This window comes from Halichoerus grypus, chromosome 4 (assembly GCF_964656455.1).
Source record: "Halichoerus grypus chromosome 4, mHalGry1.hap1.1, whole genome shotgun sequence".
NCBI lineage: Eukaryota > Metazoa > Chordata > Mammalia > Carnivora > Phocidae > Halichoerus > Halichoerus grypus.
Genome location: NC_135715.1, coordinates 57,430,500 through 57,447,011, shown reverse-complemented (window position 1 = coordinate 57,447,011; position 16,512 = coordinate 57,430,500). Strand labels below are relative to the sequence as shown.

Genomic DNA, 16,512 nt, shown 5'->3' with positions numbered 1-16,512 from the left:
TCATAACAGTGTCTATTACGCGGTATAGTAAAATATTGGTTGCCTAATTAAAAAAAAATATATAGATAGATGATACACAGCCAAGGAAAAGGGAGTGGAAAGTAGAGAGCTAAAGCAAATAAGGCAAAGTCTTGGTACTTAATGGAATCTGAGTGTAGGGTATATGGAAGTTCATTGTACTGTTTCTGCTTTAGTATGTTTTTTTAAAGTATGCTTAAGTATGTTAACATTCTTTTGTTTTCTGCATCAGAAGTTAACTTTACACCATTTTAAAATGCCAAGGAATGGAAAAGTTTGGACTCTTCTACAAGATGGCTTTGATGCAGCTGAAGGTCTGATTCAAGGATGGCAGGCACAGAAAGTGTGTGGGAACCCACATTAGCAAACATTTGTGGGTTCTGTTACAGTTCCTTAGGCCGTGATATTTATTTAGGCCACCTATACACTTAAGACCATTTTACTGTATTTGGTTAATCAATATTTTCAATTAACAATTTTGTTGTATCATCATTTTAACAAATAGTTTTTTCAGCAGTTTTTATGAGACCAAATCTTTGGCCAGGATGTATCTCCCTAATTACAATGTTTGTATGGGAAAATGATTTTCTTTGTAACAACAGATTTTATGGCCATTTGAATGAAATCTGTTTCCACATAGTGGGTACTTACATTCCTTAAATGAGGCATACTGTCTTTTAAATCTTTTGCTGAAACTTCCATTTTAAATGTCTTAGCTACTTTACCTTCTGATATATAAAGTCAAAGAATATTAGCATTAGTGATCATATGGAATAGTTTTCAACCATGTTCGTCTCCCATTGACTGGTGCTTCTGGCTGTGTTGAAAAAGCCTCCTAGACTGACATGGGGTCAGTGTGAAGGAATATTTGCTATTCGCAATGTAGTCTAGAGCCGCCATGGCTAACTCCCCCTCCCCTGCATCCTGTCCTTTGCTTTCTTTTCCTTCCTCATGTGTTTGAGCATCTTCCAAGTGCTGAGTGTACAGCAATGAATAAGACAGTGAGAGCCTGCCTTCCTGCACTTGACGAAGCTGAGGGGCAAGGGAGGGGACAGTTAATACACCCATAAACAAATCAGTAAGATAAATCCGAATAGTGGCAAGTACAATAAAACATAAGGACACAGTTCAAAATTCAACACTTATTGCAACACCCTGACTTCTCAAAGGAAGGTAAAAGAAACTCCCAAGAGTTGTAGCACAGACCAGAATGGTCTTCAAAAATCAATAAATACATATATGGGTGTTAATTTAAAGATATTATGATCAGTTAAAGATACTATGACCAAAAATGTTATATTCAAACACTTGGGTCTCATCAAAGTTTGCCTAAATTTTTATTATTTACTTACACTAATTTTTTTTAAGATTCATTTATTTGAAAGCAAGGGGGCAGGGCAGAAGGAGAGGGACAGAGTCTCAAGCGGACTCCATGCTGAGCACAGAGCCCGACATACAGAGCTCAACACAGGGCTCAATCTCACGAGCCTGAGATCACGACCTGAGTGGAAACCAAGAGTCAGATGCTCAACCAACTGTGCCACCCAGGTGCCCCAAAAGTTAGCATTAATATTTAAACAAAAAACAAGAAATGTCATGCTTTTTGGATTGCTGTTTTTCCCACACTGAAAATTTAACTCTTTGATCCTGTTGTAAGTCTGAGACTCACGTACATTGTACCTTTATTAAAATGAGCATGCCCCATGTCGGGGCAGAAAATTTTTCCCTTCTTCTAGGTTCTTTGGCTGATCTAACAACTAAATTGACATAGATTAACCGGAGAAAAACATTTAATTTTGTATATATGGAGCCCATAAAAATATGAAAATCAAAGAAGTGCCCAATGCAGGCATCTTTTATACCTTTTAGACAAACAATAAGTTTGTGCAGAACTGACAAGACAAAGGGTTTTGGGCTTGGGGTAATAAATTAGTGAAGAAGTAACAGTATTTGTTTATACAGTCTTCTTGTTGCTAAATTCCCTATCTCTGGTGATAAGCATGTCTCTCTAACTCCTGGTATATAAGAAGGGTACCTTTCACATGGGAGATTTATTTCCTGCTTTCAGGCAGACAAAGGAGGGTCAGAATGTCCCTGCACTGGCTCTTTCTTAAGTAACTTTAATTAAAGTTAATCATGCCAAAATGGCATATTAAGGGGTAGCATATTCCCATTCACCCAACATCACTCATTTCTCTGTCATTGAAAACACAATTTGCTACAGGTTTGGTATGAAAACATCCTCCAGAATCACTGCTTAGTGCTCTAAGAATGGGCTTTTTCAAAATTCCCTCTGCTCAATTTTTTTTCTAAACTGCACACAAAGAACATCCTGTACTAGTCTCTATTGTGTAACAATAGGGTTTCATTTTGATTAAGTGTAAACAGTAATGTTGGTATTTGGTCAGATTTATTACAATAGGATTCCATTCAAAGTGTCCAAGGTTTAAAATTATTATTCTACAGCTGCCTTTCCCATATTAAGGATGTTAGGTTTGTGCAAAGCACAATGGCCATATTGGTTACACTGAAAACGATCTGGAAAGTGGTTATTTTTCTCAAAGTGTGGCCATATCCCAAGTGTTTCAGAGTCACGGGATGGCTGTTAGAAGGCAGATCGGGGAATCTGCTCATTACCTGCTGACTGGAAATCTGTGTGAGGCCTTCCATCCAAGTTTGAGCATCAGGCCCTAAAGCCCTTCAGGACCCTTCTCAGGCATGGCATTCATAATTCAAGGGTCTTAGCACCTCTTCCCTCAGGGAAGCTTGTGGTTTCACTCACAAATCAACATGGACAAAGCACATGACAACAAATAAACCCAAACAGAAAAAGAGAGAGGATGAAGGGATGTAGATTCCTTATGAGGGTTGACGGGGCAGGGGATTAAAAAAGAAAAGGGAATTTCACGTGTACCTCAAAGAAATCAAAATGCGATGTCCACACTCACTTTGCATTTATATATACAGCTCTACAATCTCTCATCCAAAACCCTGGTGTCTAAATGTATTTCAGAATTTAGATTTCTTAAAATATTCTAGAAAGTTAATAGGATATATATATATATATATATATATATATATCCTGGTAACTATATATATATCCAGGATCTCTCTCTCTCTCATATGTTATATAATACCCCCAGCAAGTTCTGAAGAGGCAACTTATAAATTAAGCACATTAAGATTTCTTTAGCAAGGGGCCCCTGGGCGGCTCAGTCGCTAAGCGTCTGCCTGCGGCTCAGGTCATGGTCCCAGGGTCCTGGGATCGAGCCCCTCATCCGGCTCCCTGATCTGCAGGAAGCCTGCTCCTCCCTCTCCTACTCCCCCTGTTTGTGTTCCCTCTCTTGCTGTGTCTTTCTCTGTCAAATAAATAAATAAAATCTTTAAAAAAAAAAAAAAAAGATTTCTTTAGAAAGATATGTACTCTGTCATCCAGCCTTTCCACTCATCTGTTTACATCCAACAGAAATAAATACACATGTGAACCCCAAAGAAAGCATGTTCAAGTGCTCACAGCAGCTTTATTTGTAACAGCCTCAATTGAAAAGAAGCCAAATGAAAAGTCATTCTAGGTATACTGTCAAAAATAAGTCAGAGGGCAAATTTTGTCATGTGTATTTTACCTCAGTTAGTTAGCCAACCAGAGGGGTGTGCCAAGTACTGTGATAGGTGTTTAATGATATTTATACTGAACACTGAGCAATATTATTATGCAAAAAGCCAAATACTTAAACATTTTAAACATAAAAATGGGAGGAAGTCTAGAATGGGAATTTGGGATTAAGTGTGATGGGTTCAAATTCAGTACAACATAAATAATTATTATTTTTTTTAAAAGGCAGCATTGACATGTGATTGATTTTATGTTGGAACAAGACTTTGTGTTCTCCCACAGAGATGACTCCCTGAGCTTTCCTTCTCCACAGTTCCCAGTTAATATGATCCTTGCTGCCCCAAAGAGAATGTTTCATCTGAAAGCATTTGCCTTATTTGGAAAGCTAGCAGTTAAGCTATCAGGGAACTGTCTCTTCCAAGTGGAGGTAAGGGAGGCTGAATTCACATCATGCTCTCCTGGGAATGCTTTTGCTAGGATACTGCACTTGCTTATCTGGGGATACAGGACACCTCCGGGCTTGATCTAGCAAACAGATGAAGAGATATTTCAGGTTCCCCAGCGTCCTGGCAGGGTGAGGTATACCTCAGGAACTCTAGCCGACATTTAATCTTAAGAGAATATTGCTAGTAGTCAACATTCGTTTTTTTCCATTAAAGGCAATTCTCAAACCACCTAAGAATTAACTGCTTACATAAGAGTTCTAAATCCTCCTCCGTTCATCTGCTTATTTAGAGAAATATTTACTGAGTGATTATGGGATGCCAACTGAGCATATTAGGTACTGGGATAAATGCAATCCCCTTCTAATATGAAACTTATCCTTTCACCTTTCCCTATAAATAAGAGCCCAGGTTAGTTTTTAATTTCCATTGCAATAAACTTTCATGTCTAATTGGGTGAATTTAAAACAAACAATCTCACAAGCTCCTAATGAGTCTATCAAAAATTTAAAGTAGCTGATGTGGAAAAACTCTACAGGTTTGTGGTAAGTCTCTGAAGCTATAACACATCTGCTTGGTGATAAGTACTAGCCTAAAGAATCAGTGAATTCCCCACAATAGCCAGACTATGGAAGGAGCCCAGATGTCCATTGACAGATGAATGGACATAGAAGATGTATATATATACGATGGAATACTACTCAGCCATCAAAAAAATGAAACCTTGCCATTTGCAATGATGTGGATGGAACTAGAGGGTATTATGCTAAGTGAAATAAGCCAATCATAGAAAGACAATTATGATATGATCTCGCTGATATGTGGAATTTAAGAAACAAAACAGGATCATAGGGGAAGAGAGGAAAAAAAATAAAACAAGATAAAATCAGAGAGGGAGACAAACCATAAGAGACTCTTAGGAAACAAATTGAGTTGCTGGAGGGGAGTGGGGTGGGGGGATGGGGTAACTGGGTGATGGGCATTAAGGAGGCCACATGATGTAATGAGCACTGGGTGTTATATATAACTGATGAATCACTGACCTCTACCTCTGAAACCAATAATACATTATATGTTAATTGAATTTAAATTAAAAAAAAAAGAATCAATGAATTCCCAATCAACTATATTTGAGATAAACCTATGAAGAGTATCATCCATGAGGCTTGCCTGGTTTCTTCTTGCATTCAGTCTGTTACAATATCACATGTTCCTTAGCCTCTGGACAGCTCCTCTGTACACTCATTAAAGAATGACAGTGGAAAAGGCAAATAATGTCCTGGTATTATGAAAGCAGCTTTCACCTTGAGTGCCCTTGAAAGGGTCTCACAGACCTCCCCAGACCACACCTTGAGAACCAGTGCCCTAGTCTAATCTTCTTTTAGATATAAGGAAGCTGGATCTCACAGAGATTAGGTGAGAAATCCAAAATTACGTGGACTGTTAATGACAGGGTAATATCTCAGGCGGTTTGTCTCACTTCTCTTGAGGTAGGTTCTGAATCAGAACTCTGGGACATACACCCTAATGACCTGTCCTGTTGCTCCAGGTGCAAGGACTGTCATAATTCAGTACTAAAAATTTTGCTCTAAATAAAACAGAAGAGGAAAATCAACAGACAGGATAAAGTCTGCAACCGGCACACTGTGTTAGCGTCTGAACTAGGATCTCTATTTGAACGGAAACACTAAGGCAAATCCTACTGCCCTCCACCCCCTGCAAGCTGGTCATGACAAACTGCACAGTAAAAATCACAAAGAAATACAGAGAGCAGAAGTGCCACAATATCACCATTTGTCACACTGAGTCTGAAGTGCAATTCATGACATAATGCCCGAAAAATATTCACAAGTACTGGCTGAAAGGGTGTTGGGTATATTAAGAGAGATCAAATAAATTGACAATCATATGGAACTTTCTAAATAAAATGGAGTTGTTCTGAAATGTAGATATTTTTCATTTTCTAACAGGACCTTCTTTTGTCTTTTTAAAATAAATCAGGTTTTCTTCTTGTACCCCCAAGGATGATGTCCTTTGTATTCTACCAGATGATCCAAATCTTCTTTAAATGGATTGTAGCCTTGTTCCTTTAAACAACGCAGTGCCCAGAAAAGCTGGTTCAGTGGAGGAAATTCTTCCCAGGGAACCCACTCCCAACCTAGAAAAGAAAGATACCAAATCAATTAATTTAGCTAGAAGCAAACAAAGAATATTTATTTTGGCAAGTTAACCTATCCTGAGAAAAAATTGATTAAATTCAAAAATGACTCGCCACTAATAACAGTATGCTACTAATCACAGTGATGCTATGCATTAGCTCTGCTATACCAACATAATTTGCATTTAGAATGAGCGTAACAGAATGGTGATCATTTAAAACATGCTGTTATTTCAACATGAAGCCAAGTTTATAAGAGCCCCATTATGGTAAAACCCAGATTTAGGACCATTCAATTTTTGCTTAAATATTTGGCTTAAATGAAACGCACAGAACTTTATATATGACAGGTTACAATACTACGTTAAAATAAACTAGTTACCTCACCTATAGAATAAGGTAAATTACATTTCTTTTTTTTTTTTTATTTTAAAGATTTTTATTTATTTATTTGACAGAGAGAGAGAGACAGAGAGAGAGGGAACACAAGCAGGGGGAGTGGGAGAGGGAGAAGCAGGCTTCCCGCTGAGCAGGGAGCCCAATGTGGGGCTCGATCCCAGGACCCTGGGATCATGACCTGAGCCGAAGGCAGCCGCTTAACCGACTGAGCCACCCAGGCGCCCCGGTAAATTGCATTTCTAAGCTATCCTCCATCTTTTTTTTTTTTAAAGATTTTATTTATTTGACAGAGAGAGACACAGCGAGAGAGAGAACACAAGCAGAGGGAGTGGGAGAGGGAGAGGCAGGCTTCCCGCTGAGCAGGGAGCCCGACGCGGGGCTCGATCCCAGGACCCTGGGATCATGACCTGAGCCGAAGGCAGACGCTTAACGACTGAGCCACCCAGGCGCCCCTATCCTCCATCTTTTTAAAAGGTAATGGAAGCTGTGCAGAGAATAAGAAGTATTCTCTGTGTTGCGGTACACTTTAGGTAGAAAGACAGTAGGGATGGGACCAATTTTAAAAAAATCCATTGAAAGAAGAAAGATTTAACAGTGTCTATTAGTTGTGAAATCCATAAAATTCTAGAGGAACATTCTAGGGAACAGTGTTTTCCTTGATGAGTTATTTTTTATTTTTATTTATTTATTTATTTTATTTGAGAGAGAGAGCATGAGCGGGAGGGGCAGAGAGAGAGAGAGGGGAGAGAGGGAGAGAGAGAGAGGATCTGAAGCGGATTCCAATGCTGAGCGCAGAGCCCAACAGGGTCTCCATCTCAGGACCGGGGATCACGACCCGAGCCCAAACCAAGAGTTGGCTGCTCAACAGACTGCACCACCCAGGCACCCCTTCTTTGATGATTTAAATGTCAATAACATGAGGGGCGCCTGGGTGGCTGGGCTGAACAACCTACTTTTGGTTTCGGCTCAGGTTATGATCTCAGGGTTGTGAGATCAAGCCCCCAGAATGGGCTCCATGAGCCCAGTGTAGAGACTCCTTGAGATTCTTTCCCTCCCTCTTCCTCCCACTATCACACACAAGTGCTCTCTCTCCCAAATAAATTAATTAATTAAATCTTTAGATGTAAATAACATGAAAGCACAGATGCTCCTAACAGATGAATATATAAATATTATATTATTAAGATATACACTCCATGTTCAAACTACATTTCCTCATGATCACATGTGTATACTTATGTTTAAGTGCAGTTACTTCCACTAAGTATTTCTGTGCCTATGAAATACAGGTATGTACTTTCACTCTGAGAAAGCAGGGGACAGAGAATCCATAAAGTTAGAACAAGTTCAGGAAGGAGTGATCAGCCGCTGTGACCACAGACTAAAAGAAAGAGGGAAGGAAGGAAGGAAAGGGAGAGAGGGAGGGAGGGAGAGAGAGAGAGACAGAGAGGTGTCACCCAGCAATGGTCTGCAAGATGCCGAATTAACAGTCTCAAGAGAGCTGTCTGTAAAGTTTCTCTTGTCTTGGAGAAAATGAAGCATCTGGCTGATGCTCCTAATTATAACTGGCTGGCTGGAGGAAAGATGCTCTAACTTGTAACCTGAAGCGGGCGATCCAGATCCAGGATCTGATGAACATGGGAGAGAGACCGCATGTTTATACTATAAATAAAACCACCACCACCACCACCGAGCCACTGCATCTTGGCTGTGCTGCAGCTGGTCCTCAGCAAGGGCTCTCAACTGGGAAAAAAGTGGAAATAATGCCCGCTATATTGTTACTAAGGGATAGAGTGGAATGAGTGTTTCTGGTCAAATCTGACTTGGTGCTAGTAACCTTGGGCCTTATAAAATCATGCTGTTTGATTTCAGATTACTAGCATGTGAGAGGGTCAACCAAATGAAGGGAGACAAACTCAAAAAAAAGTTATATAAATGAATTTTAAAAAATCACAAAGCATGTAAAAAGGACTCAAAACTACCATATTCTAGGAGGAGAAAAACAATACATACAATAGTAGAGTAACAAAAACCCTAATAACGAACTTCATAAAGTAGAACAGTCTTTTAGAAGTTGTTAAAAAGTAGGCCAGTCTAGGTACTGTAATTGGGAACCTCATTCCCTCGTTCCCTTCTTCCTTCAACATATTCTGAACAACGTACTCTGAATAGGAGCCAGGCAAAGGTGAATGAGCCCAAATTCTGCCCTTTATGTATGCACAGTTCAATAAAGGAAAAACATTAAGTACGATCTGAAGCTGAACACTTGAACTGAACCTGAGATACCTTCTGAATGTCAGGGGAAGGTAACTAGAAATAGAGGCAGCCAGCACTCTGCACCAGGGGGCTCAGCTGCGCCCGATCAATCCCTGCAGGGACCGGGCAGGGTGGCCGGGCAGGGTGGGGGCCTGAGAGACACAGGCAGCTGACTGTGTCAGAGCCAGTTGGACAGTCAGTCACTCCGGTGTTTTCTCCTCGGCCCTTATCTACAAATGAATACCTTCTATGTCTGTTTCTTATGAAGGACACTAAGTATGCAAAACCAAACTATTTCATCGTTTTGTCTCAGGGTTTTTTTTTTTTTTGCCTGTAACAGAGATAAAAATAAGGAAATGGTCATTTCTTCCAAGTTGAAGTTTCTGTTTTTAGATAACAATGATCTGTGCTTATTTATTACCTGAATAAATGATGCCTCAAACTCATTTTTAAAAATTCAGTTATATGAAGTATATTTTGCTTCAGGTATATGAAATACATCCTGCTTTGTAGGAAATGGAGTCCTACAAAAAGTGTTAACGTGGAAATATCCATATTTACACTTCAATTTGATGTTAAAAAGCCAAGTAATCAACTGCTCCTCCCCACAGCTTCAGGATATCTAGACTATTGAGTTTTGTTCCCACTGTTACTGTCCTGGACTGTCCTCTCTCCTAGTCCTCAATTTATCCAGGATAATTAGGATGGGAGAGAGAGCAGAACTTGTAGAGAGCTCCCCCAGGGAACCTGGTACATTTCTCACCTACCTGTCCTGCTTTCCCTTCTTAAGGCATGAATGATTTTAGTTGTGCCCTAGGCCAACCGGAGGCCTTTGGATACTTTTTGGGTGTTTTTGTGTGTGTTACTGTGATATAAGAAATACATATCTGGCCTTCCTCCCTGTTTCCTGGCACAGAGTTCCTGAAACCTTTGTCATTTCCTAAGTGATAGGGATGAGAGGAACAACTTTTGTTATCCATAATAAACCCCTTTCAACCATATCTGAGTTTATGCTAATAAGCTGATGGGTCACTGGAGGTCCCTAGATAGCTTCAGGATGGGGGCTGGTGACCAGAAAGACTTCCCACCACCCACATCCCACCTAAGGTGAGGGGAGAGGAGCTGGAGTTTGAGTTAATCACCAGCAGACAATGATTTAATCAGTTGTAGCAATAATAATATGCAATAGTCCCATTACATAGAAACCTCCATGAAAACCCTACACAACAGAATTCAGAGAGCTTCCCAGTTGGTGAACACATCAAGGTGCCAGGAGGGTGTCATGCTCCTTGAGAGTATGGAAGCTCAGCCTCCCTCTCCCCACCTACCTGGCCCAGTGCCTCTCTTCCATTTGGCTGTTCTGAGTTGTTTCCTTTATCATAAACTGGTAATGTAAGGAAAGTGTTTTCCTGAGTTCTGCAGGCCATTCTAGCAAATTACTGAACCCGAGGAGGAGGTTGTGGGAAGCCCAATGTAGCCAGGCAGTCAGAAATACAGGAGGCCAGGACTTGCGACTGGCATTTGAAGTGACCGGGGACAGTCTTGTGGAACTGAGCTCCTTAACTTTTGGGATCTGATACTAACTCCAGACAGTGTAAGAATTTCAACGGAATTGTAAGACACCCAACTGATGTCTGGAGAATTATTTGGTGTGAGGAGAAAAGCCACACATTTGGTGTTAGGGTATAGTGAGTAAAAATGGCTCAGACTTTGCTAATTCACTTGAGATGATTTCCAGTAGTTATGTTTCATTAAAAAAAAAAAAATCATATATGACTCAACAGGCCTTTGGGTGGGACATGCCCTTCTGTTCATTCAATCAATTCAATCTGCAAAACACTTCAGTGATGATTTATTCATTCTGGAAATATCACTTCCTCCAGGCCTCTGCATATATGTCCCCTTCTCAGAGCCCTCCCTGACCACCCTATCTGATGCAGCACCCATGTGTCCCTATCCTTCTTATTCCTTATAATTACACTGTAAAATACCTGCCAATTTGTTGCCTTCCCCCCCACCCCCCAGTGAAATGTCACGTCTGAGAGGGCAGGGACTTTGTTCTGCCCACCGCCGCTTCTTTAGTGCCCAGAACAGTAACGGGCACACAGTACTCAGGAACTATTTATTGAATGAAAAGATTCTTCCATATTAGAGAATAAATTAAATGTTTACAGGGGAGGTTCAGGACACAAGACCACTTGGATCAGGTTTCATATGGCAAATAATATATTTGATAATTCAATATTTTACTCTTTGTCATGGACTTTTATGAAACTTGAAGAGAGGTGATACATGCAAAGCCCTTAAAACAACGCTTAGCACACAGTAAATAATATCAATTGTTGTTACAGCTTTCAGAGCACCCGACACGACACAGAGGATAACTGTTTTGTCTGGTTAGTCCCTCTCTATACAAGGAAATTTATACCTTTCTACAGGTGAGAACACTGAGCATGGCACCTTAAATGTTTTCCTTAAAATCAGTCTGAAGTAAAATAAAACACTAACAATAAAACTAAGATTTACTGAGTACTTAGGGTGTTCACTTGGTTCTTTATGCGTATTAACTCATTTTATCCTTACAACCCATCTGAGGTGGTTACTCTTATCATAGAGGAAAAAAGAGGCCCAGAGACTTTAAATAACTTGCCCAAGGCTGCAAACCTCTAAGTGGAAAAACCGGGATGCAAGTCAAATAGCTCGGGAGCCAGTTCTCTTTCCTGCTGTGTCCTTATGGTCTCAGGATTTAAGTATATTTACATTTCTGTACGAAGAGACTCTAAGTCTCTTCCCATGGCAACATACCGTAATACTCAGATGATATGCTTCTCTCAGAAGATGCATGAGTATATTATAATTCTCTTACTTTCATTTTTTTCAGGCTCTGTGTTCTTGGGTTCTGGGTCATGAGTCATATCCACTTCGCCTTTCATTAGTATGGTCACATAATGGTAATTTTCTTTCTCAACAAAGGAATTCACAACTGAGGCAAAGCGAACATTTTTCAGGTGAAGAGCTGCTTCTTCCCAGGTTTCCCTTTGAGCACATTCTTCCCACGTTTCACTGGAAAACAGAAGCATACCACTGTATTCAGTTCTGTTTATGTAATTTACTTTTTTGCCATGGAAATTCTTAGCTAGGAATTTCTAGTGTAAAGCAAGAAGAACTGTAATTGGCTCATGCTTTAAAATAATCAGTCAACAACCCTGCCTTTGACATTCTCTTCATCTGAAGTATAAGGTATTTGAAGTTATCTGAAGACCAAAAGGACTTCATATTGAGCAAAAAAAAAAAAAAGAACATTTAGCCAATTCAGCACTCGTTCACATGCCTGGAAGCCGAATGCAATCAGGAGACAGTTTGGTATACCAGTTAAGAGCACAGGCTGGGACGCCTGGGTGGCTCAGTCAGTTAAGCATCTGCCTTCAGCTCAGGTCATGATCCCAGGGTCCTGGGATCGAGTCCTGCATCATCAGGCTCCTTGCTCATGGGGAGCCTGCTTCCCCCTCTGCCTGCAGCTCCCCCTGCCTGTGCTCTGTCTCTGTCTCTCTGATAAAATAAATAAAATCTTTAAGAAAGAAAAAAAGAGCACAGGCTTTGGAGTCAGCTAGACCTAGGTTTGATTTCAAAGTCCATTACTTTCTATCTTGGACAAATAAAGAGATAATGCCACTCTCTCACTGGGTTGTTGTAGGTGTATCAAGAAGTGGATGATGTCTTTTCCTGCAGTCTCAGAATTTTTGATTAAGCCTCAAAATTGAGGACAATAGGCAATAAACACCTCTAAGTTCTAAAGAGTATGGCAAAAGACCACACAGATGCCATCTAAACTCAAAAGTTTCCAAAGGCCAGAGTAGTCTTTTGACCTTCACCCCACCCAGTCTACATAAAAGAAAGAAAGATTTTTGGGAGGGAGGGAAGTTATGAATTTTCTTTTTTTTTTTAATATTTTATTTGTTTGACAGAGAGAGACACAGCGAGAGAAGGAACACAAGTAGGGGGAGTGGGAGAGGGAGAAGCAGGCTTCCCACTGAGCAGGGAGCCCGATGTGAGGCTCGATCCCAGGACCCTGGGATCATGACCTGAGCCGAAGGCAGACGCTTAATGACTGAGCCGCCCAGGGGCCCCGAAGTTATGAATTTTCAAACATAGTAGCGATGTTTCCCTTCCTCCTGATGAGGGGACAACTCTGTCCCAAAGCCAAGTGAGAGGTGCTCCAAGAAAACTGGTCACAGAGATTGGGTGTGACTTCCAAGGAGACACCGGGTGTTACTCCCCTGCTAAAGACATATGGAGCTGCGGAAACTCAGGCTGTGCATCAGAGTAGGGGCGGTAGAAAGGTAAGAGCTCTTCGGTAAGTCTAAAATGTGTCCCTTGATGTTTAGGGATGCATGTGAAGACAGAGACTGAGGCTTATTCCCACCTTGAGAATCTGGAAAGCAGGAGACTGGCTAGAGAAGCCCATGATGAATGAGCAAGAGAAAAGGGTGACAGTGAAGGCATTATTTTCGATTGTGAATTTCCTCTGGGCCCAACAGATGCTACAAGAGACAACTGGGGACCGCAGCATAAAGAAAATGCAAGATAGTGTGCTAAGCAAAAGCTAAATCGGTCACCTATGTCAGAGAACTGTGCAGTATAGACATCCTTAAAGGACTTCCAAACAACCAACGAATATACGCTGAGAAAGAGAGCACACCTGTGAATACTGCATCCAGAGCGTGCCCATGGGGGGATCACAGCAGCACTAGTACTGTAAAAAGTCTGGCCCCCTCCCTTCCTCCCCAGCATCCTGGAGAAGGAAGGAAACCAGAAACAGTGAGAAGAGGAGGAGGCCCCCCTCTTCTCTCCTTTTCCCCACTACAGGGGAGAGACAAATGCTTGGAAGTGGATCACAATGACCGAAGTGTGATTTATTTTTATAATCAAGTGACAGGAAAACAATAGAATTTGCAGGAAATGTCTTGGAGCAGCAGAGAAGGGAAAGACAAATCATGTTTAGACAATGGAAGGAGAAAATAAAGCCATTTCCTATCTGTTTCCCATCAAACTTAGCCCAGTCAGTGTACCAGTCATATAAAGATAAGTGAAAGGATACATGTGAAGAGCTTAGCATAATATCTGGCACTTAGTAAAAAGCTCATTAAAGTTCAATTCTGGCTATTATCATTGGATATCTGAGTAAAGATTCCAATACTTTATTGTGTTATTACTAAGCTATCTTTAGCCATTGCTCCAGTAATTATACATTCTAACTAGTGCTTAGTTTGTGACCTAATGCTTATTAACAATTGACCAAGTACAATATAGTGTGCCCGAAATTTTATTAGTTATTAACTGATGGCTTATCTTAATTATCTAAAAATGATAAACTTATTGATGCTTTTTAAAATCCTGAAGACCATTTAAAAAATTCCATGTGCTACGAGATAAGAATTCCATGTTTCATAAAAGACGAAGTCTGGTTAAAGGGAACTAGGATCAAGCCTCTACTTCTAACTAGCACTTTATAACAAATTGGTGGATTAGAAGAATATAGTCAGAATGTATGAAATTCTCCAAATGACCCAAATTCTTCAACATAGCATGGAAAGAAAGGGAAAGGGGGGGTGGATTACTGTTGGATTTGGAGACTTAAAAAAATTTATCAATCCCAAAGTACATGTAATATGTACTCCTCCTTTGATCTCGATTGGTACGAAACAATAAAAAGACATTTTCAAGACAACTGGGGAAAACGGTACAGACTGGGTATCACAGGTTATTAAAGAATTACCTTGAGGTGTGAAAATGGTATTTTGTTAAGGTGGGAAAACGTGTTTACGTCTCTTGAAAAGCCTATTACAGATACATACTGAATTATTTAGGGGTGGTATAATAAATGAGTTTTCCTTTAGACGAGTCTAGAAAACAATGTGTGTGTCTGTTGAGAGGGAGCAATAAAGATGAAAGAAGAACAAGCTTAGTAACAGGTATATGAGGATTCACCAACTATTTTCTCTTTTATGCATGTCTGGAACTTTTACACTAATGGAAAAACAAGTGCTGGCTCTGAACGCTTTAGATGCTGTTTATCTGCTGTTGACTTTAACCGTATTCTCCCTTCAGAACCCACCTTTCAGCACAATCCCCGGCTTTCTGCACCCTTGGGTAGACCTGACCCTTAACTACCCGACTTCTTTTGTTGGTCTGATCCATTATCAAACCACAGAACGCCAAAGCAGAGAGGGACATTAAAAAGTGCTTTGTTCCAACTTCCCCACTGGAAAGATGAAGACACTGAGGCCCAGAGAGTTCGACTAGCCCATCTGCTTGGTCAGGGTGCAAGTAAACCTGTTCGGGCAGGAAACAGATCGTCCATGCGTGGAAGTTTAAAGCACAGCCAAACCATGCAAATACCTTCACTGGCAAAACTGGACTGCTCGAGGGTTATAAAGACCCACTTTCCGTCCCTTACGTGCAAGAACTAGAAAAACGCACCACACACACCAGCTCGCAACCGCGACGCCGGAAGAAGAGGACTGTGCTGGCGGGACTCAACACCTAAGCCAGCTCCCTCTCCAGCCTCCCTAGCTCAGTGCCCCGCTCCCAGCGTGCACCTGGGGTGGGCGGGGTTTATCAGCCAGAGGGGGCGAGCAGAGGAACGCGCGAGAAGACGCAGCGTCAGCGTACACGCAAAGACGCACGGACGCACGCAAAGAGTTCATCCTTCCCCTGCACGTTGGGCTTTCCCTGGGTGACCCCTGTAGCTGCTCACCCGAACTCCAAATGGCCTCCCGGAAGTTGAAAACTGCCGGCTCCAACTGACCCTTTCCTCTTGCCCAGGAGGACACAACGAGGATGCTGGCTGCTAGTCACCACTACTCCTATCCCGACTCCAGGACGCCGCTGGGGAGGCTCCAGGCGGGCCGTCATCGCGCCCCGCCAGAGGCCGGGGGAAGTGACGTTTGCCCCGCCCCCTGGGCCGCCAGCACTCGGTGAGCCTGCGCTGGCGAAAAACCGAAGCCAGAGTTCAGGGGCTTGCCTTTGTGTGCTGTCTCTGCTTCCCGCGGTGGTCTCAGCTTATGAAGCTAATGATTCCTCTCCAAGGATTGCCTGTCAGGGTTTTGTTTTAAGTAATGCTACTTACTGTTGCACTTTGAACATTTACGAAACATATCTGATATGGGAAACCAAGGCAAAAGAAAAATTAAATTTCCTTACTACTTAGAGCCCACTGATAGTCCTTGAAACAGGCAGAGTGACATTCCTCTAGGAACTCCATTTCTTCAATGTTAATACTTTGCTAAGGGCAAGAGGCATTCTTAGTCTGAGGATTCCCCCCTGCCCCCCATCCTATAAGTCTTCTTTAAGATACAAAAATTCCTTTGGAAATTTCCTTTATCTCTATCCCCCCAGATGTATGTTGGTAATCATCCCCCAAACATATGGCCCACTGATAGGCTTCTGAAGGGTCTCATGACTGAGTTTTTACTACACCGTAGTAAATGACCTTTCCCTAACAAGCCCCCTCAGGATCCTGGAAACCTTGTTTCCAAAATACCTTGGAGGTTTGTACTGTCCCTAACCTCCTCCCAATTTGAAAGTATATAACCAGTCACCCCTCACAACCCCAGTATAGCTCT

The 16,512-nt window shown here is 41.4% G+C and overlaps 1 protein-coding gene across 1 annotated transcript; it reads right to left on the bottom strand.

Annotated features, from left to right (window-relative positions):
- Positions 1–3,514: 3,514 nt before the first annotated feature.
- On the bottom strand, positions 3,515–15,811 carry NUDT15 (nudix hydrolase 15). The gene is made up of 3 exons (XM_036079401.2): positions 15,645–15,811; positions 11,754–11,950; positions 3,515–6,232 (listed from the first exon to the last, which is right to left on the bottom strand). The coding sequence occupies exons 1-3, from the start codon at positions 15,800–15,802 to the stop codon at positions 6,072–6,074; spliced, it is 516 nt and encodes a 171-aa protein (XP_035935294.1). The 5' UTR covers positions 15,803–15,811; the 3' UTR covers positions 3,515–6,071.
- Between the last annotated feature and the right edge of the window lie 701 nt (positions 15,812–16,512).